At 40.2% G+C, this 22550-nt stretch overlaps 1 protein-coding gene across 1 annotated transcript in view; it reads right to left on the bottom strand.

The window, feature by feature from the left end:
• Positions 1-22550, bottom strand: part of myo15aa (myosin XVAa) — a 33233-nt gene that overhangs the window by 8333 nt on the left and 2350 nt on the right. Inside the window, exons 6-47 of the mRNA XM_058654699.1 lie at positions 20428-20518; positions 19934-20037; positions 19766-19829; positions 19502-19615; positions 19219-19380; positions 18680-18793; positions 17621-17679; positions 17294-17417; positions 17047-17142; positions 16434-16565; positions 16228-16353; positions 15505-15582; positions 15237-15394; positions 15058-15103; positions 14778-14902; positions 13890-14007; positions 13563-13738; positions 13005-13089; positions 12865-12918; positions 12680-12761; positions 12108-12238; positions 11542-11637; positions 11094-11329; positions 10785-10975; positions 10267-10339; positions 9885-10076; positions 9678-9790; positions 8894-8988; positions 7674-7806; positions 6151-6498; positions 5824-5888; positions 5046-5183; positions 4345-4405; positions 3559-3706; positions 3381-3474; positions 2717-2837; positions 2502-2617; positions 1376-1435; positions 1113-1188; positions 897-1012; positions 333-451; positions 84-225 (exon numbers count right to left, since the gene is read on the bottom strand). Of these exons, the coding sequence (XP_058510682.1) occupies positions 84-225; positions 333-451; positions 897-1012; positions 1113-1188; positions 1376-1435; positions 2502-2617; positions 2717-2837; positions 3381-3474; positions 3559-3706; positions 4345-4405; positions 5046-5183; positions 5824-5888; positions 6151-6498; positions 7674-7806; positions 8894-8988; positions 9678-9790; positions 9885-10076; positions 10267-10339; positions 10785-10975; positions 11094-11329; positions 11542-11637; positions 12108-12238; positions 12680-12761; positions 12865-12918; positions 13005-13089; positions 13563-13738; positions 13890-14007; positions 14778-14902; positions 15058-15103; positions 15237-15394; positions 15505-15582; positions 16228-16353; positions 16434-16565; positions 17047-17142; positions 17294-17417; positions 17621-17679; positions 18680-18793; positions 19219-19380; positions 19502-19615; positions 19766-19829; positions 19934-20037; positions 20428-20518 (4972 nt within the window). The remainder of the gene's footprint in view (positions 1-83; positions 226-332; positions 452-896; positions 1013-1112; positions 1189-1375; positions 1436-2501; positions 2618-2716; positions 2838-3380; positions 3475-3558; positions 3707-4344; positions 4406-5045; positions 5184-5823; positions 5889-6150; positions 6499-7673; positions 7807-8893; positions 8989-9677; positions 9791-9884; positions 10077-10266; positions 10340-10784; positions 10976-11093; positions 11330-11541; positions 11638-12107; positions 12239-12679; positions 12762-12864; positions 12919-13004; positions 13090-13562; positions 13739-13889; positions 14008-14777; positions 14903-15057; positions 15104-15236; positions 15395-15504; positions 15583-16227; positions 16354-16433; positions 16566-17046; positions 17143-17293; positions 17418-17620; positions 17680-18679; positions 18794-19218; positions 19381-19501; positions 19616-19765; positions 19830-19933; positions 20038-20427; positions 20519-22550) is intronic.

Genomic DNA, 22550 nt, shown 5'->3' with positions numbered 1-22550 from the left:
TTCACCACTGTGTATTTTAACCACGGATCCATAGCAAACCCAGACTTCAAAAGCTTCAAACGAACCAGAAACCAGACCCTCACCTTCTTGAGCTCTGTGAGGAAGTAGTCAATCATGTGTTTGACCTGCGGGGCCTTGGCAGAGAACAAGATCAACTTCTCGTTGGTCAGGTTGAACTCCAGCATGTTCTTAGATGGAATCGACACAAACAGGATGTCCGAGTAGCTGAAAAGGAAGTGATACGCAAAGCCAGGAAGTAAGAGTAAGTGCAAACAGGCAGTACAGATTCTTCCAGTGATAAGGCATGACTAACGTGTTTCTGTGAGACTGACCCGTAAGGCCTCAGCACTCGGAAGTAATCCGAGGCAGAGGAACTGCTCCGCACCATCTTCAGCAGCTTGATGCCTTTATGAGACACAGACAGCACTTGCACCCCTGTCCCCACACTGCCCTGGAACACACACACACACACGCACACACACATGCAGGTTTGTGCAGATATTTGTATTTAAACATTGCATTGACTTCCGTTCACTGTGACAGCCTAACCACAGCCTTGTACCTAACCTGAACCTTAAAGCAGTCAATGCCTAAACCTCATCTTAAACTAAGAGCAATTCACATTTTAAGACGTTAGTCCTAACTTTAACCAGAGCCTCATAAATTGAGGCTCAACCTCATTAGGAATGAGCTTCTGTCTCCATAAGGAGAGTTGAGAAAAAGCCAGTGTTTATACCAGGAAAAGTGCACGTACACGTCTCATAACAACAGTTGAAACAATAAAACTAATGATGCCAAGTAGAGGAAGCTTTTGTGAGCTGTCTCTGATTAATTACACTTGACTCTGCAAATATTCTAATACATTTATCTCTGCCAAGACAGCGATGAGAACTCACAGATGCCGGAAAGAGGCGGGAAAAGTAGATCTCCCATGAGTCTTTGGCCATGGAGACCACTTCCTTCTTTATTTTCTCATCATGCGTTCCCGAACCCTGATCCACATTATTCGCCACTGTCGAAGAAAAAAACCAAAAGAAGAGTTGAGGATATCAAACCATCCACAGTTAATGTGGTTGGAGTCAATGAGGTATATATAGTGGATCTCTCTGTACCAAGGAGAGCTTTCATCTTCTGTCTCTCCTCCTGAGTGATGCGGATACAGGCCTCAGAGAAGGTGTCATGAATAACCTGCAGAGCAAAAAAATATTAATATGTAAAAGTAGGATCATTTACAATAACTAAATAACTAATAACTAATAATTAATAACTATTTTTATGGAATTACTAAAAACTAGATCACTAAAAATTAAAGTTACAGTGAAATAAAAGGAGAAATGTAAGAAAATGTAAATGAAGACTGAAAATACAGATCAACCTGTCTGAAGATCAGGTCCAGAGAAAGTGGATTGTTGAGGGTTTCTTTAGGGTAGAAAACCTGTGAATAGATCAACAGTGGAAATACATTTATGAAACTAACTGTGAAATATTGTGACGTTTAAGCAGTATAATGTTGAATATAATGTTGAAAAGACCCATGAAGGTGAAGAACATGTACACTTTCCATGTAATTTGGTGTAATGCCGGTAAACTTCAAAGCAATATCAGCAAACAGTAATAAAAGAGTATGTTTAGAGTTGTAACGTAAACTGTGCATAAGATAAAAAAAATACTAGTTTTAGTTTGTTCAAATGCAAACTACTTAGTCAAAACAGTTAAGAAGTTTGTTTAGCTATGTCAATGGTAGCAAAACTACGTGTTTTTATGTTGGTACGATGTGTGCAAACCACCAACATCGACGCCAAATTCAAAAAGGCCAACTTCCTGTTGAGTTGAGGCCATGGTCCCAATAGACTTTTTGTTTGTCTTGGGCAATAACATGTTCCCACTAAGTTTTGTGAAATTTGGTGCAACTTAGTTTTGGCTCGCTCCATCCGCGTTTCCCCTTAGGGGGCACTATAGAGCCCTGCACTATGCCAATATCACATTTCTGACACACCGGACCTCCATGCCAAGTTTCCTCAAAACTGACCGCAAATCCACTGGAATAACAATAATAAGAAGAATCTGAAGGAAAACAATAGGTTCCCCGCACTTCGTGACAGGAGCCGTTTGGGCCCCGGACCATTTTTTGCTTGGATCCTAAGATTACCGGCTCATTATCATGCAGGAAGTGTTCTAAGGGTTACACATCCAGTTTTAACAAACACTGGTGTCTGGCAGGATGGTCAAAATGAGAAAAAGCATCCACACAACAGTTGTTTCTGGAACTGTGTGAACACATTTCACGCTTTGTCATTATTAGGGTAGGTTTTTTTTTCCCTGACCTGTGATCAAAGTACCATAACCTCTGTAAAAACTATTTTAGGCTTTGCCACTGAACTTCACAAATCTGATTATAAAGATTTATAATTGCGCAGCATTGATCAATAATGTGTTTTATGTATGTATTGCTTCTCTTCTCTTTAGTATGTGTATACAGTATGTCTTCTCATAATACGCACCTCTTTCCTCATGTAGAGCTTCCAGGGGACGTTGGAGTAAGTGTAATATTCATCACTGGCTCTGCTGTGGAGTTGAGTCTGAATGATTTCCTCCTCTACCGGCAACTCTCTGGAGACTGGACACAAACACACAAACACATGAATATGAACCATTAGCTAGAAGAATATTTTTCTTTTATTGATTTTTACTAATTTTTAGAACACGTGAAAGTCACCTGGAGGAGGGGCGGGGCTTATGTTGGAGCTAGTTGTTCCTGCTGGACGAGACCTGCTCGACTTAGTAAACTTGACGCCGCCTTGGTCTTTATGTTGAGAGGACTGAGTCTTTCTCTGCATCTGAGACATTAAATAAGGTTAGATATCATTCACGTTTGTGTATAAGTATGTTTGTATAAGCAGTGTTGTAATAAGTACACAATTCATGTCCCGTATTTTACGTTGTTATTTATATTTCTAGCAACTTCTAGCTACTACCAAATAAAATCAGTAGAAGAAGAGTTGGTAATAGTCTGTATTTATATAGAGCTTTTCAAGTCTTGAAGAGTTTTGCCATTCATCCATTCACACATCTTCAGTACCCATTCACATACATATGGTCAAATGTCTTGCGCAAGGACACATTTAAACCTGCAGAGCCAGGAATTGAACCCACAACCTTCCAGTTGAAATACAACCACTGAGCTACCATCATCCATCCATCCATTTTTGATACTTAAGTACAGTAAATGTCATATACTTTCAGACTATATTATAAAAAGTGACTTCAACTTCCAAAGTCATGTTCTAGTAAGATACTAAGGTACTTTTACTTTTAAGTGTCCCTTTTAAGTACTTTATACAAGACTGTGTATAAGTACTGTGGGAGGGAAGGTAGATTACCGGCTGTGGTGGGTTTGCCATCTGGTCTTTGAGGATCTCCATAGCTTCATCGTGAGGATCTGGCTTCTTTGAAAACATTTTTCCGTCACCTTTTCTACACACACATCAAATGATGTCAAACTAGATAAAATACCACGCATTATTTGCTTGTGAATCCATATATTTTTTTTTGTGTTACCTCTGTGTGACGCTTCCAGTAGAAGTTGTTGTAGCAGCAGGCTGGTGCTGTTTGATGATGTCTTTGATGTCATGGCTGGGCTCCACGCGCTCGGCGTTACTCGCACTGGATCGGACCACATCCTCAGGAGGGGGGGCGCGCGTCGGGCCTGTAATATAATACGCAATTAGATTAAGTGCAACTGTAGAATAATTGAATCCAACAGCAAATAAATCCAATTCCAGTTCTTCCTTGCAAGGTTTTATTAAATCACATACAACCCGCAAATTTAATCAGTTTCAAGTTTGAAGAATGTGGATTCTTCCAAAATTAACGTGACTTAAATAATGTATTTAGTGATCAAGAATTTCCACTTGCATTTTCAAATATCTTAGTGTCAAATGAGGCTCAATATAATTTTAATACAAAATCATTTTCCTTAGTTATTAAGGTTATTTAAAAGTTATTGTTAAATAATTGTTATCTAATGCTGAACAAATAAGTCAGTCAGGGTTAAAATGAGTGACACTGGCTGTTGTTGTCTATACAGTTATTGAACATTTGCTTGTAAAAGTCATATTTCTGAACCTACCAGCAGTCTAAAATAACTAACGATGCTAAAATAACGAACCATCCCAAATCACTTCATCACAATGAATCAGTGTTTTCCTTTCCATTTCCTTTAGAAATACTTCAGAGATTAAAATAATCCATCCAGATAAATAGAGCCCATTCAGGAGTGTCTCTATTACCAAGGCACAAACACCACAAGAAAACCTTTGGTGTTATTATCAGTGTCAAACATACTTGTTTTCCGATGAACAGACGCAGAACCAGGCTTGTGTGCGGAGGCGTCACTGTCTTTAGTCTGCAGAAACACAGGAAGCAATAGAGCAGGTTGTGTATTTTTATATCCAATCCAATCCAAATGATGTATTTCTATAGCACATTTCAAAACAACAGAGTTGACCAAAGTGCAGTGCATCACAAAAATACATCTAATGAAGTGATGTAAGCAAAAGAAGCAATAAAAACAGAATATAAAAGCAATAAAACACACAGTAAAAGATCAATAAAAATATAAAACTGCCAACTCTTGGTCAGGAAATGCCAAGAAGAGGAAGAAGTGGGGTTTTAGTTGAGATTTAAAAACTGGAAGGGTGGGAGTCAGTTTAATGTTCCACTATTTGTGAGCCACCACAGCAAAGGCTCTGTCTCCACAATGTTTTAATGTCAATCCAGGTACCACAAGAAGGGATTTCTCTGCAGGTAAGATGGGGCTAGACCATTCAAAGCTTTGTAAGTAAAAATCACAATTTTAAAATTGACTCTAAAATAAATTGGGAGCCAATGCAGAGATGCAAACACAGGTGTGACATGTTCTCTCTTCAGTGTGTTCCAGTCAGCAGACGTGCTGCAGCGTTCTGGACAAACTGCACACATGCGTACATGCTGTCAGGTGTGCACACACGTGTGTGCATATGTTCATGAATGGTGTATGTACTCACGGGACTGGGTGTGTGGGAGCGTTGCTGTGACTGTGTGTGATGATGTGACTGCGGTGACTGTGGGGCTGGAGCTACAGGAGGGAAGGAGGACAACATCTGCTGCTGGATCGCAATGGCCTGCATGGTCATCTGCTGGGCCTGTGACACACACACACACACACACACACACATTTCAAAAACACTTAAACAACAGTTGTTCTTGCATGTTACAGCACATACTTAAAAGCCAAATATACACTTTCATGAACATTAAATAGGTGAAAGTTCTACTTGGTTTTACTTTGTGTGGATAAATCAACAAGCAGCCAGGTCATATATGTGGCTAAAGGTCAATAGTTTGGTTTGGATAAGCTTGTGGTAATTTTTTCAGTCATTAGTGTTAGTCGGTTGTTGGTTATGTTTTTGGTGGCGTTTGATCAAAAAGTAAAGAAATTGTCACATTTTGCTGGTGAGTGGATTGACACTCTGGGAAACTAAGAGGCATTGATGGAGGTTTATAATCTCAATCTATTATTTTAACAGATTCATTTGGAGTAATACTCCCATGTGTGTCACTTACAGACACAAGAGTATTATTTACCTGAAAAATCTCTAATAATGTGAGTATTTTACAAAATGTCAAATTGTTCATGTAGTGCTCGACTCAGTGGCTGCTAATCTCACTTACTGTCGGTTTAGTTTTAACATTCGACAGCCTGTAAATAAAAGGTCACATGACAAAAACACCAAACCGCAGCATTAAAGTCAGAGTTACTGAGAAAGAGAATATGGGACAAACCAGGATAATAGCTTGCTGGTTGATAATGGCCTGCTGCTGCTGAGTCAACACTGCCTGCTCTGATCCTGCACAGCACAAGCACAAAAACACAGACACGATGTAGCAAAGGTGATTTCGGTGTAACAGTAGATGTTTCACACACACACACACACACACGCACACACACACACACACACACAAGATAAATCTGGTCAATGACTCCACTTCAAACAACAGAGGAAGCTTGCAAACATCTGATGTTTCATTTTCAAATGATCTAACTTCATCATGCCCACGCGCTTCAGGCCAAACATGCTGGAAAACTGAACGCATGTCAGGTTGTTGTACCTGGCACACCTGTCATGACAGGTAGGCCTGGAACTACAGGTGTGGCTGGGAGTGAGGGAGTGGCCGACTGAGCAGGGACCTCAGGAACACGGGGCGCAGGGAGCGCAGCAGTGGGTGCACGAGTTGGGGCCACTTGTGTGGCGGGAGTGGTGGCAGGATAAGGCTGCTGGGGATGTGGGGGTTGGGGACGGTTGTATTGGTGGTACTGTTGTTGCGGCTGCGGTTGTGGTTGTGGTTGTGGCTGCTGCTGCTGTTGTTGGTGTTGCTCGTGGTGATGGTGGTGGGAGGGGATGGGCATGGCAGGGATGGGTGGCATCATTCCTCCTGCTACTGGAAGAACTGGCACAGCTTGACGAGCGGCGAGCAGGGAACAGGGGGGAGAGTTAGAAACTGTGACCACTCAGACGACCTGGCTCTATTTTAAATGGACTTAAACAGTCAAACAATTAACATGCCGGTTTTGGTATTTTTACCACTTGGACATTGCTAACACAAGCCTTTGAAGGTCCAGTGTGTAAGTGTTGTGTTAAATATCACTTTTATTACCTCAGAATGAGCCTTTTATGTTTTCACAGTAGCCCACAATGTTCAAAATGCAACTTCGACAATAACTTTTCTGACGTTTTTTCGTAGTTCTTGTTGTTGTGAACATGAATATTCACCTGTGCTTCAGTTTGTCACATAATAATTATACATAATAACTTGACAGAAGAGTATGTGTGGAGAGAGAGAGAGAAAGAGCGAGAGAATAGATGGACAGATGCCTATAGACAGGGAGTAAAGGAGTGTTGTGGTTACAGTGAATGGCTGCCTATGAATTATCTACGAGGTCAGTCTGCTCATTACAGCCTCTAAGTGACAGATTAAGGTTGTTGAACTCTACACCTGAACCTTTACACTTGAGTCCTTTGAGGCTGCTTCACCTTTCCCCTTTAAACATTACTGAAATATTGACATTTATGATCTGAATTACACAATCAGCGTTTTTTTAATGTAAAAAAATGCATTTTTACCAGTTCTTCTAAACAGTCTGAAGTAAAAATATACAGCAAAAGAAAAATATATACTGCAAAAGAGAATGTGAATCACAGATAAAAACTTTACTGATATAAATTCACATCAAAATAATGTGACATCCCTCACATAAAAAATCAAAGACTGTGATGATTTTACGTTAAAAAAGATTTAATTTAGTTTGCACATTGCGGGGTACTGTAAAAACATGGTTGTCCAAAATGGTGGCCTCTGAAGAGCTGACCCAGCTCCTGATATTAATATAAAAGGCTCTTTCTGGGACAATGAAAAACAGCAATTCATACAATCAGTTGACTGTACACTTCGCAAAAAAAAGTCTAATTATTATATCTTCAGTTCCTGCCAAGTGAAAGTAATTTCACCTAAATCTTATACACCGAAAGTCTGGAGTGGTAAAAGAGTTAGGAGAATGGACAGTGGGACCAACAGGTGAGAGTAACAATGAGCAAAAACACCAGATAAATCAAATAGACACACAAAGGTTTTACCTCCAGGATGTATTCCTGGTGGATAAGGCCGGCCGGGAGACGTACGAGTCTCCTCCCCTCCTCCTCCTCCCGTGATGCCTATTCCGCCTCCACCTTTCATCCTCGCTGACAAACTTCCAGCCTTTTCCATGTCCTGGAAGACAGAGAGAACCCGGTAATAGAAATCCAGCAGTGGGGAGAGGATGAATGCAGATGACTTGGAAGAGTTTCAGAGACATGAAGAGTACGACAAAGGTTTGTGTATTAAAGGGAGAGGAAGACAAAAAAAAAGGGCTTGAGTCAGATTCGGACGCTCTTTGTCAGAGCAAGGAGACCTGAGAGAACTGAATACACCCCGGGAAGTACCGTATACTTAGGAAGAGAAGCTCCGACATACTCATGAATGTACACACAACTGACACAAACACAGATGTCTCAACTCACTCAACATAGCAAGGCTACATTGCTGCTTTCCTGGGAAATAACATTTAAGGAAAGTGAAACAATTCCACCCACAGTTTTTGACTGACAGCTAAAGCTGAAAACCAAACAGAAACAACAAGTTTGACATTATTTCTGCTCCACATATTTATGCAGTTTTACTTCTCTTCTTGTCTCTAAGCACATACGATTAACACCTTGGACATACCTGCACTAATTGTACTCTCTCTGAGCTCAATCCTTCTTTCTTCTCGTTCTAATAAAACGAGCAGAACTGTCGTCCTCGCGGAACTGTGCATGTGCGCTGCCTGCTGTTACAGTCAAATACGGTAGGTGGGTCAGTAACCTAATCATCCCTCCTATCTGCTCTATTCATACACAAACAGAGGCAGTGGATCACATGTTCCATCCATCCTTCAATCAACACCACCACACTTGGACAGCACAACAGGCAAAGAGGGAACTTGACAGTTTCCTTTACATATTAATCTATTTTCCTTTCACTTTTATTGATTGATTTTTCTTTAAAATGTCAAAAAAAAATGTCAATCAAGTGCTGTTTTCAAACTGCTTTGTCTGGCCAACAATCAAAAACTACAAATGTAATTTACTGTGATAAAAAGGACCCAGTAAATGTCTTTGTAATGGTTAATATATTTAATTGCAATGTTTTACAGTGTGCTAACCAACTAATGAATAAATGAAGAAGTCATTGGAGCATTATAGTGAATCTAAAGCCAAAGGGAAAGGATAGGAAGGACGTGTAGCTTATTGTAGATCGGTGTCTTGTGAGCACTCACGATGCTGCTGTCTGAGAGCACAGGGTCAAACAGACTGTCCAGGTAACGGTCCATCCCTCTCTGAGTCTGACCATCGCTGAACGCATCTGACTCTGCTGGACACAGACGAAGAGCAGAGCGGCTCTCATCATTCAGTTTAATAAAAACAAATCAGAATCAGAGTTGGCTTCACTGGCCAAGAATGTGTTCACATACGAGGACTTTTCACTCAGGTTTTCTATTACTTTCAATAGACATTTATGCACAAACATAAGCAAAGAAAAAAAGGTTATTTAAAGCTGCGATGCATAACTTTTGTTGTTGTTGATGTTATTATTCTGCCTCTGCCTGCTCTTTGTGATCAGAAACAATTAACATTATTTGTGTGCTGTGTCCATCTGAAAACAAGCTCTGTCAAGCAATACTATCAGACCTGACTGAGGGAGTGCTTGTGTGTATACACTGGTAGTGCAGGGGCGGGCGGGGACAATATGTGCTTATTACATCAAACTGCTGAACGACCAGGTTTCCTTTATGTTTTCAGTCACACTCAAACATGGCAGCCATCCCATTTGACCTCCATCTGACTTGATGTAAGACAAAACACTTCTTGTGCAGCGCAGGAACGTAGCCGGTTGACACAAGAGCTAAACACTGTTATACTGAGAAACACAGAGCTGTGTGCAGCTGATAGGCTTAATCAGTGTGAATGTTGCATTCTCCAGTTTGAACTATAATGATGTACAGTACACACAGTATGTTATGGATACAGCAGTGTAGTTTTGGATATAGTGGCTGTGTGTACCATGGCTGTAGTAACCATCAGAGTCAGGCAGACTGTAGGCTGGTCTGCTGTTGCTCAAAGGAAAAGACGGAACAAGCTCCTCATCTGAGTCAAAGCCAGTGCCGACCAAAGTGCTGGGAAGAAGAAGGTTAATTATCTAGCGCTGAATTGATGTGCATTTTTAAGATGTGTGCATGCACATTTTTTTGTGTGTTTGTGTGTCCTCACAGACTGGCATTAGCTCTGATTCGAGCCGGGTCATCGGTGCTGATGACAAAGTAGCTCTTCTGCTTCGGGAAGTCAGTTGGAAGCTCCAGATCTGCAATCAGATCCATCACGTAGTCGTGACCCGCTAACTCCACCCACTGGCCATGCTCCTTCATCAGAACTGAACTCCCTTTCCACAAGTCAGACACACCCCTGCAGGACAACACAAGTCAAACCACCTGCCTGAACCTGTCGGTGGTAGTTTTATCACAGTAAATTATTATGTAAATTATGACAGAAAGGTGCAAGGAAAATGTAAGACAGTTGTCTTATATTGTCTTACAAAACATTTATCCTAATCAGAATCGGTTCACAGCTCTAAAGAAGTGTACAACATAAGCACCTGTGGCGCAGGATGTCCCCTGCTAATTCCTCCCCGCTAGTCCAGGAATGGACCGGACACAGCAATGTCCGACCTGCAGAGAGTAACGTAATGAATCGATAAGAAAACCAAGCTTGTTCACTTCCACTGTGTTACGAAATCACACTGACTCTCATCAGCGGTAAATGGTGCAATTTATAGGCCTGAGGGCACCTGATCCTGGGAATGAATAATCAATGATCTGTGGCTGTTATTGATCCCACTCATTCATTAGCTCACTCTGATGTCAGCAGTTCTCCTGGTCGTTTAGTAGAGCAGGTGAGAAGGACTACTTACATGATACCTAGGCAGTTTTGTTTTCATAAATTAAGAGACAAAAATTCATTTCACCTTTTGAAGAGGAAGCTTCCTACACAAACAAAAAGAACAACATCTTTCCTGATAACTGAGTTCCCTGATAAACTTAGGAAAAGGTCAATCTGCTGTCTCACTGGACCGTTACTATACAAACTGTGTATACGTCATATGATGCAACTCACCATCAAAACAGTGCATGTGCAACACCATGTTAGCCTTCTTCCTATTGGCCGTCCACTCCAGCAGTGACAGTGGATAGGTCCTTGCAGTCTCGTGGGTGGAGCCTAAGCCTAACTGTGTCTTCTGATTGGCTTGGATGATTCTGTGTTGCAGTAGCGCCTGGTAGCCAGCAGGGGCATGGTCTGATACAAACCTGGAGCAGAAAATGGTAAAATTAGGTCAAAAAAATTTGAATGAAGAAGAAACTGGCCTCAAACATCCGGAATATTAATTTTGTGCTATACAAAAACATTCTGAAAATACGTTTTTACTTCAGCAGATATTTTTCCATCTTGGGCGACGGGGCAAAGCTGCAGACACACGCTAACAGCAGCAGCCAGCCTCTCTCTGCGTTGTCCAGGTTTATGTTCCTCCACACCTGGTTGACGACCTGAGACAGGATCTCGTCCCGTAGCCCTGGAGACATCAGGCCCCTTTGGACGATGTAATTCCCAAACATGTTTTCCTGAGCCCCGTTCAGGTGAGGGTCGCCCATGAACCTTAAGACCTTAAACACACAATTACAGTATGATATGGTACCTTTCTAACCCAGGGCAGATTTTTATAAAATGACAAGCAATAACAGGAGAAACGCTGAATCCTTATTGTCTTTATGTCTAATGCCTTTGTTTCTTAGTTTTTTTGGTTGCTATAAAGCAGGTATTGAATCATCCGGTCTTTCCAGACACAAGACTCTATGGAAGAGAACAGCTGCTTTACCATGATGAAAAGCTCCAACGCTTCCCCTTTCAGATCTTCTTCAACTCGGGTAAGCGGTGACTCCAGAGGAGCTGTCAACATCCCAAACTTTGGTTCCTACAGAAACAGAAACATTGCAGTGTCATTAGGGAGCACATTTATCTACACTTTACATAAATACTAGTAGATTTTCAATATTAACACTGCAGCAACACAGTGGCATCCTCGCTTGGCTGCAAGGACTAATCAATTATTAATCGATAACTGAATAAATCAAAAATAGTTTTTAAACGATTAAACCAGTGTTTGTGTCATAATCTGCATCATACTCTCCAGATAAAGCCTGTGTGCTGCAAAGTTTTCAGATTTTTCAGCTTCTTAAATGTGAATATTTTCTGGTTTCTTTACTTCATAAAACAAAGAAATCATTTTGGTTTGTGGACAAAACAAGACATTAGAGAACATCCTCATTTAGAGGTTTGGGTTTCAACATTTTCTAACAATTTTTTGGACCAAACAACAAATTGTTTCATTAATCAATTATGAATGATAGTTAGTTGCAGCCCTAATGCCGATGCACATCTCACCTTAAAGTAGACCTGTACATAGCGGTAGAACGGGTAGTTGTTGATGTCCAGAGGCAGGGTGAGTTGAGCCTCTTCCTGGATATGAGGCGCCTGAAGCAGAGCCAAACAGTCCGAGTGCAGCTCCCTCCTGACTGGTGTGAACAGGTCAATCAGCATAAATACCACAGAGAACTTTTTTATTTTTGCTAAATAATAAATTAATTACATTACACTTTTTAGATTAAGATTTTTTACAATGCCAGTTATTATTTTGCGTTATGTGTTAATATGTATAAACCCACACAATTAATTTTTGCTGTCCGTGTTTTTTTACCTGACAGACATGGAACCTTTCAGTTGTATGTTTCCCTATTGTCCATTTTTGTGGGTGCACGTGTGTATAAGAGTGTGTCTGCTGTGATACGCAGAGAAGGGAAGTGATTCACTTACAAACGTGAAAGTTTAGTGAATCTTATTGAATTTAAATAAATGTATTAACTGATATTATGAACTCAGCCATTTCATAATATATATATCTAGACCACTCCATGAACACTAATGAGGAAGGCAGGTAAAAACCTAAATCTACTGACCTCCTACTGTCTGCAGTAAAGCGCCCAGCTCTGCAGGAATCACCAAGTGTGTGACATTCACCACCTCCCTCTTGGTCAGCTCCTGGAAGAGACACTGTTTTTAATTTATTTCAATTATATAATCTATTATATAATCTATTTCTTATCGAATGTCTGTCCAAAGCCTGCTCAGACTTCAATCTCACCATGTCTCTCCTCCTCTGCTCCTCCTGAGCTTTCCTCTGAGCGTTAAACTTCATCTGCAGACAGATCACAACATTTACTAACTGAATCTGTTGTTTATGACGGAAAACATTATGTCATTTTGAACTCCTGCAACATTCACCTTGATGTATTGCTTGCGGTTGACATACATGTGGACAATGGAGCGGAATCGGACCAGACTCTGCCTCATTTTCACATAGCGCTTTCTGGAAGACACAATAAGCAGTGACGTATCATGAAATGTTGCACCAAAATGAACACGTCTAATATCTATATTCAATGTGTGTTTATGCTTTTTAACTTTAAAGGTCACAGTATCATTGTTTTTAGTGGTCAGAATAGTTTATATTTTTAATATTATGTAGTGTAATATGGGGCTATGCCATTTATCATTCAGATTGTGGTTATTTTGGATGCAAACTTCAATGCTAATTTACTTATTTATATGTTGCCTTTTTATTCCTAAAGCTGTAGGTGTGTGTACACATACAGTAAAAATGTAGACAGCCACTGAGCTGTAACTGAAATGCAAGTACTATTATATTTACTACTATATTACTAAATATCCCTTGTCCCTTAATCTTTAACTGTAAGCACCACAAAAGTTACATAAAAGCTTGTAAATCGAAACAACTACAATAGGCTTTTTAATCACACGAGTTAAAACTGACAGCAGCACCTGGTCAGGAAGCCTCGGCACTGCGCCTGCAGCCCGATGATCTTTTTGCGGAAGGCCGTGAAGCGCTTCCTCACAAAGAACATACGGGTGTATCGCTGCAGAGTGAGAGCGGCGAGATCACGTGAGCGCTCCCGCTTACACTCCAGCAACTGGAAGACGTCCTCCTTCAAAAAAATCTGACATACACACATGTACAAATACAAAGTAAAAGCATTACATTTTGACATTAAGTGTTGTTAGAGTTACAGAGAAGTTGACTCTACCAGAGTGAGTGGTGCTGGTTTTCAATCATTTGTAAAAGTGGAATAAACTGAGGGACGACCTCACCTTTGTGACTCCGACATGGTACGCTCCTGGTCTAAGCGGACACAGTTTACTGAGCATCACCACACAGTTCTCTCCGTTTGCAGCTGGAAGCTCCCGCATCCCTACCAGAGACTTATACCTGGGGATGACACACAAGTGCCTAAAAACTCCACTTTTCAACATTCCAAGTTATGGAACAGCTTAGCCCTTCAAATTAAATCTTCTTCTCCTACGACAGAACATTTTAAATCAGGTTTAAAGACATTTTAAATCAGGTTTAATCTCCTCTCTCTGGCCTTCCCTTCAACATTTTTCTGTTTCAATATTTTACTATTTACACTAGTTGTTATCATGGTTTACAGTATTATTGTTGCACTTCGGTCCACCCTGGTTATTTTTAAACTTGCTATGGAGGTAAAGTTTACTTGACTTAAAGATTCAAAAGTTCATATATTTGTTTTGATGGTAAAGTTATTGTCCACATAAAAAGTAAAGTAAGTAAAAGTACAAGTATCTAACAACTGGAAGGTTGTGGCTCTGCTAGTCTATATGTGTCCTTGAGCAAGACACTTAACCCCATGTTGAAGTGTGTGAATGAATGAATGTCAAAATTATAGTGTAAAGCAGCTCATCAAGACCATTACCAACTCTTCTTCTTCTGATTTTATTTGGTAGTAACGAGTAACAAAGATAGTTAGAGGAAATGTAGTGGAGTAAAAGTAAAAGTTGCTCGAAATATAAATAACAAAGTACAGCTACGTGACTTGTGTACTTAAGTATACTAATGAAGTATTTGCACTTTGTTACATTACAACACTGCTCCAGGATGATAAAAGCTAAATGTTGTCAACGATACAGTTACAGCTGCTACATTAAAGATTCAGTAAAATAAGACAGTGTGTATGTTACCTGAAGAGGAAAACGTAGAATGGCATTCTGACAGGATATCCCTCTCTGCGGATACGAATGGTTTCAAGGACGCCCGAGTGTCGCAGCTGGCTGCTCACCAGCTCATCTTCAAACACACCTGGTTGCTGAACACAAATGTACAAACACACACACATGTAAGCAAACCTTAAAATAAAAAAATAATTAAAAAAAACATGAATACACAATTTACAATACATTTCAACACATATATGCAAATGATAAATAAATGTAGAATAAATGTAAAATGACATCAAACTACCTTCATATTATTTGGCTTAATGCAGCGAACGAAAAAAGGATTGCACCTGTAATGACAGAACAAACCAGCTGAGCAACAATCAGCAATATTTTTTTTTTTAATGCAACTAATCTGCAGCTTAAACATTTTTACTTAAATCCTGCTCATTTCCCATAATGTAATATAAGTGGGTTCTTCACCTCTCCATCTTCTCCACAAGCTCAAGCAGGGACTGTTGGAACTTGCTGCTGACAGTGGATGCCTGGTATTTCCTGGTGACTGTGCTGCTTTTCCTCATGTGACCTCCTCTTTGTTGACCCATGACCTCTGCGTGACTCTGGAATAGGTTTGAGACCATCTGGACACACAACATTCCAACATTTTTAATGCAGTTGTGTAAGTTATGTGAATAAGTTGAGGTGTAATTAAATAATGTGTGTTTAGGTGAAGATGTTCCTCTCCTCTCACCTTGTTCTTGCTCTGGATGAATAGATCCAGGACGTCCTGTCGAACCTGGTCGTAGTTCTTATCGAGGAACTTGTAAACCTGCATTGTCGACATTACACTTTATTGGATGATTTGTCTGTGATGAAAAGAAGGATTCTCTTTCTTTCAGCTATTTTTATTTTGCTGCTGCTCTGACAGATATTACATACTCTTCCTTTAGGTATTTTCACTAACGCTCACATGGGCATAGTTTGAAAATTTAAGCCTTTGAGAGAAAGGACAGAAGGAGCAAAAAGCCATCAGGTAGCGGCTTCACTGGTTGCAAAAATAATTCTGTCGATAATTCCCATTTGATTTATAACATCATTAAACATGTGTCTGAGGAGTTATTGGTCTCAGTCACTAGTTTCAGGTCTTCTTCAATAATAAGCCAGTCCATCACAGGGCCACACAAACAATGATGGTTAATTTAGAGTGTCTAATTTGCCTATTCCCCAAATCTGCATGTTTTGGGACTGTGGGAGGAAACTGGAGAACCTGGAGAAAACCCACGCACACACAAGGAGAACATGCAAAAGGACCTTGTTCAACCATGTGGCCCTCTAGTCAGTCAATGTTTAGACATTTCAGAACAAAAGTGGTGGATTGACAGATTGACATTGACATCGCTAAACCAAAGCTACTCAGACACAAATGCATTTGTTGCCAACAGCAGGATTTGTCACCTCATACGATGCCGTTTACCTGGTAGTTGACCCGGCCAGCAAAGTGCTTGATGGTGAATTCTGGGAGTGGCATCTTTGGCTTCAGATAAAGCGGGTTGTTGCCATGGTGATAGTGACACTTTTGGAGGAAAGTGTGGTCTGTTGCCTGGCAACAAAAGAAAACACCAGAATGTCAGTGAAATGGGTAATAATTTACAGGGTGTGTGTGAAAGTTCCTTCCTTCACCTGTGGGAAGCAGCTCTGATCATCCAGAATCCTCAGTATCCCATGAGGCTTTGTGGCGATGAGGTCGATGCAGGGCTGGTTGTCATTGAATGGGATGTCCTGCCAGGGGATCTGTTCCCGGCTGTACTCCTCCTGCATTAACATCACTTATAATGTTTTCTGTACCACTTAAATGTCTATATCAATACTTTTGCTTTATTATTCATATCAGGGGTTTGAAAATCCCTGGACCATGAACAGGGGGAACCAGGTTTTTGACAGCATGAATCTGTTTTTTCAGCCTGAATATTTGATCAAATGTCAAAAGGAAATATATGTTAATTATTTGAGTTCTGAACTGTGGTTGAGGATGAATTATGTATTAACAATGTTTTATTCAGCATATCTTGACCTAAGTAGGAGAATACCATCAGCTCTGTAGCGCCCCCTCTCCCTCACTGGTCTCTCAGATGTATGACAAATGCAGACAGGTCATTGCAGTCAAAAAGATTGGTTTACATAAATACATATTCATCAGTATAATGCTTTCAATCCTGATTGAGAACACTGTGCATGTGCCTCATGTAGTGCACGTTAGTGTGCGTGTGTGAGACAAGTGTGAAGGTACACTCACCTGCTCCTCCCTGAATATGATCCTGTTGAAGAAGAACTGCAGGTACTCATTTGCATAATTAATGCAAAGCTGCTCAAAGCTGTTGAAGGCCAGATCCTGTTGAACCACACACACACACGCACGCATGCAGCTGGTGACTCTTATCTCCACATTTAAAGAGCGATTATCCTAAAGTCCCTCCAACACAATAAAGGCACAGACAGGCTACGCCATGCTCCGTCTGTGTCTCACAACAAAACCCACTTACCTCAAATCCGTAAATGTCCAGGATGGAGATGGAGAGGGAGTGTTGGCGCGGGTACACCTGAGCGTTGATCCTCTCTGTTAACCAGTGGAAGAGCAGCGAGTACAGGATCTTGGCAACAGCATCTCTGGAAAGTAAAGAGTTGTTTGTGACAGAAAAACACGCAAAGATGTTGGAGGAAAAATCCAGAGATAATTTCTGCATTGACTTTGGAACATGGTGGCAATTTACAAACACATATATACTACTTATTATTATTTATTTCCCTCTCAGAACAGTCTTGACTGTGAAATACACCTGGAGCAAAAAATGATTGGTCCTGTCGCTCACCTGGCATCAACAGCACTTTCTACAGTCAGTGGGGTGTAGATCTTCTCCCTCATCGTCTCCTGCGGAGAAAATCAGAGGGTTTTTACAACACAGCAATAATTAACCCATCGAACACAGAGCATTTTTTCCATTACTGTGTTATATGAATGTGCACTTTTGAGTGTCTTATATCCTTTTTTCAGCACAATCTACAGTATAGGCAACCTGATGAAAAAAGAAATCACCAACTACATAAACACACCTGAGCCAAAAGTACAGAAAAAAATTTAAAATCAGATTGAATTTGTGAAATTTGGAAATATGTCACAGTTCAAAGTTCACATGGCACATTTTTATGAACAAAAAGAAAAGAAAAACACTCTATTTTATGACTTCTGCACAATTATTGCTACTTTATATCACTACTAAAAATGTGATATAAAAAATGTATCATAACTTTGACTCAACAACACATAAGAAGACGGAAAAAAAAGCCTGAATATGTGACCTATAAACAACACACCCAGGATTTCCATATAAGGAGTTGTGTATGGGCGGGTTAAAACAAAACATTTTATATAAAATAAGGCCAGAACAGTGAACTAGTCATTAAAACACTTCTTTAAAATGTAAATATTCTGCTTAAACATTTGTTTAGGACATACATCAGATGTTTTATTGCTTATTGTCCACTTACAAAGTTCCCTTTTCACTTATATTGTTTATTTTGATCTTTTCTCATAACCATGAGAGTAATGTGAACACTGGGCTTGATTTACAGTTGCCTCACCTTTATAGACTGGACCATTTATATTATTGTCAAACAAAAGACATCTGGAATGTTACATTATTTAATTATAGTACTATTTTTTGGGGGGTATTTGGTAAAACAATTCTGACACAGAAAGATCAGTGAAAGTGTTTTGCCTCTAATAATTCTGTGTGTGGGATCAGCAGGTGTGTCTCCTTTTCTGGGTAAAGAACACTAAGCACGATACATTTTTACCTTTAATGTTACTACACAGACACACACACAGTTATACGTTAGCATACATGCTCACACAACAGTTTATTACTGACTGTGACTTTGTGGGTGATGGCTTTCTGTAGTCCTTCTGGAGAAATCTGCAGCAGCTCTGCCACCACTCTGATCTCCTGTGCACTGACCACTGACGCCACCTCCTGGCCATCAGCCTGTCAGGCAGCAAGAAGACAGGGGAAAAAAAACAACCACTTGATTTATTTTCCTTAGAACAGCGCTTCCCAAACTGTGGGCCTTGGACATTTTGCAAGTGAGCCTCCAGCAAGAATATAAAAGTGATTACAATAAATTAACATTATTTACATTTTCATGAATGCTGCATTAATCTGTCATGATTATGATCATGATTATTAATGATGATTATTCATTGGTACTTGTTGTTTTCAAAGGCATGAGTTTACTTATATACACATGTTTGTGTGTGCCTTGCTAAATGTTTAGGAGTCACTAACCTATAAATTCAGGAAGCTCTGACTTAGTCTTAGAGAGTCACTAATGTCATTATTTTCCACCCTTGTCTTGGTGAAGCTTGGAATCTTCAATGGTATAAAAAAAAAGATCACAAATTACACATTACCTCATATTTTTGAAAGTAGACATTGCCCAGGTGCAGTATGGAAGAAAGAACTCGAAAGATGGCCGACTGGTCGTCAGGGGTGAAGTGGAGGATCTCCATGGCAGCAAGCAGACGCAGGAAATCTTCTGAATCACTCTTTCCTGATATTCCACAATCCCCTCCCTGCACAAAGAAACAGGGAGGGAGAGAGAGAGAGGGGGGGGGGGAGAGATCTGAGTTGCACATGACATTTACAAAAGGTCCTTCTCATGAATATGAACGTCTTCTCCACAGTGTCGTCTACCTGGTTGAGGTAATAGTAGGTCTCAGCCTCTTGTAGGTAGAAGGTCTGCTTCTGCTGCGAAGGAAGACCTGCCAGCATCTCGTAGAAGATGTGATAGTTCCTCTCATCTTTGGCCTGAGGCAGAAACACACCTTAAACTCTCCACTTAAGCATACAAAAAATGTATATACTTTTGTATATCTATATATATATATATGTATGTATGTATGAATCAGTATTCTTCTGACTCTTCACAGCACATAGAGTATTATGTTGTGTCTGCACCTGGAAGACAATACGAGACTTTTCCAACAGATACTGAGAGGTTATGGCACCGCTGATCACACCACTGTATGGAGAAAGAGTTAAGAGAGATTCGTTTAAAGATGTTTTTCATGTGAGATGATGACGCAGACCACACCTTTTGTTTTTATGTACTCATTTCATACTCACTCCTCCAGAAAGACCTCTATGTATTTCCCAAAGCGACTGGAATTATCATTCCGCACAGTTTTGGCATTTCCAAAGGATTCCAGCAGAGGAGCTGCCTCAAGTATCTACCAAGTATTCAACAGTGAAAATACAGTGAATGAACATTTGTTATGTGGGTGTAACACAACTGCTGTTTTCTTTTTAGAAGTACCGTTTAAAGCTACAGGGGTTTTTTTTTCTGTATGAAACACAATCACAACAAAGAATGACAATCAAGAGTTGACTGACAGATTTTGTTCAAACACAACACCTCTGATGAACATTGTCTCACATCACAGCAAAAACATTTATACTCTGTTCAAATGTAAAACACAAAACATGCAGCAAACCCCCACTACCTCAATCTGCATCCAGGTAAAGCCATTGAAGAAATAATTAAACACATAAAGAGGTTTAGACGATGAGGTGTGTGTGTGTGTGTGTGTGTGTGTGTGTGTGTGTGTGCTTGTGTATACCTGCTGCGCCACATTATATTTGTGGTGTATTGCTGCTAGGTAGCGAAGGACTAGTTTGGTGGCCTCAGTTTTCCCCGCACCGCTCTCCCCACTGGAACACATTAACACACACTCTCTTATCAAAGATGAAATCCACTTATATGACTGTAATTTATACAGTGTATATACTGTGAAATTAACTAATGAAGAACTTAATCTGCTGTTGGACATGTCCGGCTAAAAACATTGCTGAGAGGTAAAAGGGTAGCAATATTTCAATGGTAAAGTCCTCTACATTCAAAACTGTGTGAGATGTGGTCTATGCATGTGTTTCATGCCATTTTATGTCTTTTATTTATTAATTTGTTTGTTTTTTATATCCGTTTATTGATTTCATTTGACTACTGCTTGATAGATAAATAAATTGGACTGGATTAATGATGTACATTGTTTTCTGCTTTTGAGTGTCTGCTTGCTTTGTGAGCAAGTGGCATGTTGAGGGTTTTGTTGCCAGAAAATTTGTAGACATCACAAGCAACCAGGATCCTTTTGGACAACACCACCTGTCAATCACAATGTCCACTAATACCTGCTGTACGTTATCATCTATTTTCCTCTAAATGAAAACATTATCTACAAAACTGTTATAATGTTCTATTGAAGAAATAGAGATTGAGACCATTAACTCCTCAGGAAAACGTTAACTGATGTTATCAATCAAGTGAGAGGAAGATAGATACATTTTCTCATAGACTTTCATTCACTGAACTGAGTTATTTTTTTGCAACCAGTAGAGTCACCACTTAGTGAAGACTACATCCAATTTTTATACTCTACGGATGTGAGGTCCCACACACATACACACACTGCTAAGTATGGGCTTTAACACTTACACACTTGCAAGTCCCCACTTTGCTTAATATTAAAAAAAAAAATCACCAGAGCATGATTTTAGCATGATTTAAAGCATCACTATCGGGGGACTTGAAAAATGTCCCCTGTTCAACATGGAGTCCCCTGTTTGTGAGTGTGTAATGACACCGGTCCCCTGTTGTACTGGTTGACAAGTACAATGGCCCAGTTTTTAGCTAACCAGCCAGTACGTTGAAACCTTATGCTGGAATGTGGTGAAGGTGCAAGTATCGCGCACACACACACACATATCTTATGCTGCCAACAACTTAACACTAAGTTCCACCATTATGTAACCTTGGCCAGAGGGCAGAAGTGTGTCTGTGTGTGTGTGTGTGTGTGTGTGGGTGTGTGTGCTGGCGCGATACTTGCACCTTCACCACATTCCAGCATAAGGTTTCAACGTATTGGCTGGTTAGCTAAAAACTGGGCCATTAACGGTCACTGTACACCAGACCTCAGTTACCCCATAACACTCAGTGACGCATACACACACTCTCGGTCTGCACAAATGCACACATGCACACACACGAACACACACACACGAACACACACACACACACACACACACACACGTCTGAAACACAATCTGTTCTTGGCCTAGACCTGACTGGGCTTTCCTTACAAGTGTCTCCTTCTGAGTACGGCTAGAGTGATCCAGATGGACACGTGTAGATCTATTTGTGTAATATGTATGATTCTTTCTATAGCAAATATGTGTGTGTGTGCTCACCTAGTTTAAAATACACTAACTCTTTAAATGTGAGTTCTTGAGCATTTGATCTTTGAGATCACTCTTGACACAGGACGAGGCGTCGACTGAGCGACAGTCGGACAGACGTGGCACAAAATGAGTGAGAGATTACTCTGTCTGGAGTTTGCTGGCCAGCATACTACAAACAGACTCTCATGAATTTACAAACACTAATCCATCTAGAGATGGACACCTGATAGTCACAGAATCTTCATGGACATTTTCTTTACACTACAGTAAAAGGAGAAATAGTGAACACAAGGTTCCCAGTTTCACATTAAGCATTAATTACATCTATATTTACATAGTACACTGAAAATCTTCAAAACCATAGTCCTACTTATTTGACATACAAAATATGACATTAGGCTACTAAGCACCTTCCCTCCTGCTTCCTCCATATCCCACAGCCAGGGGAAACAGTCTCATTCTGAACCGAGCGGGTTAAACTGACCCACACAAGGCGGGTTAACATTTT

The sequence above is a fragment of the Solea solea genome, chromosome 16 (genome assembly GCF_958295425.1).
Source record: "Solea solea chromosome 16, fSolSol10.1, whole genome shotgun sequence".
NCBI lineage: Eukaryota > Metazoa > Chordata > Actinopteri > Pleuronectiformes > Soleidae > Solea > Solea solea.
This window is presented reverse-complemented; position numbering and strand designations above follow the sequence as displayed.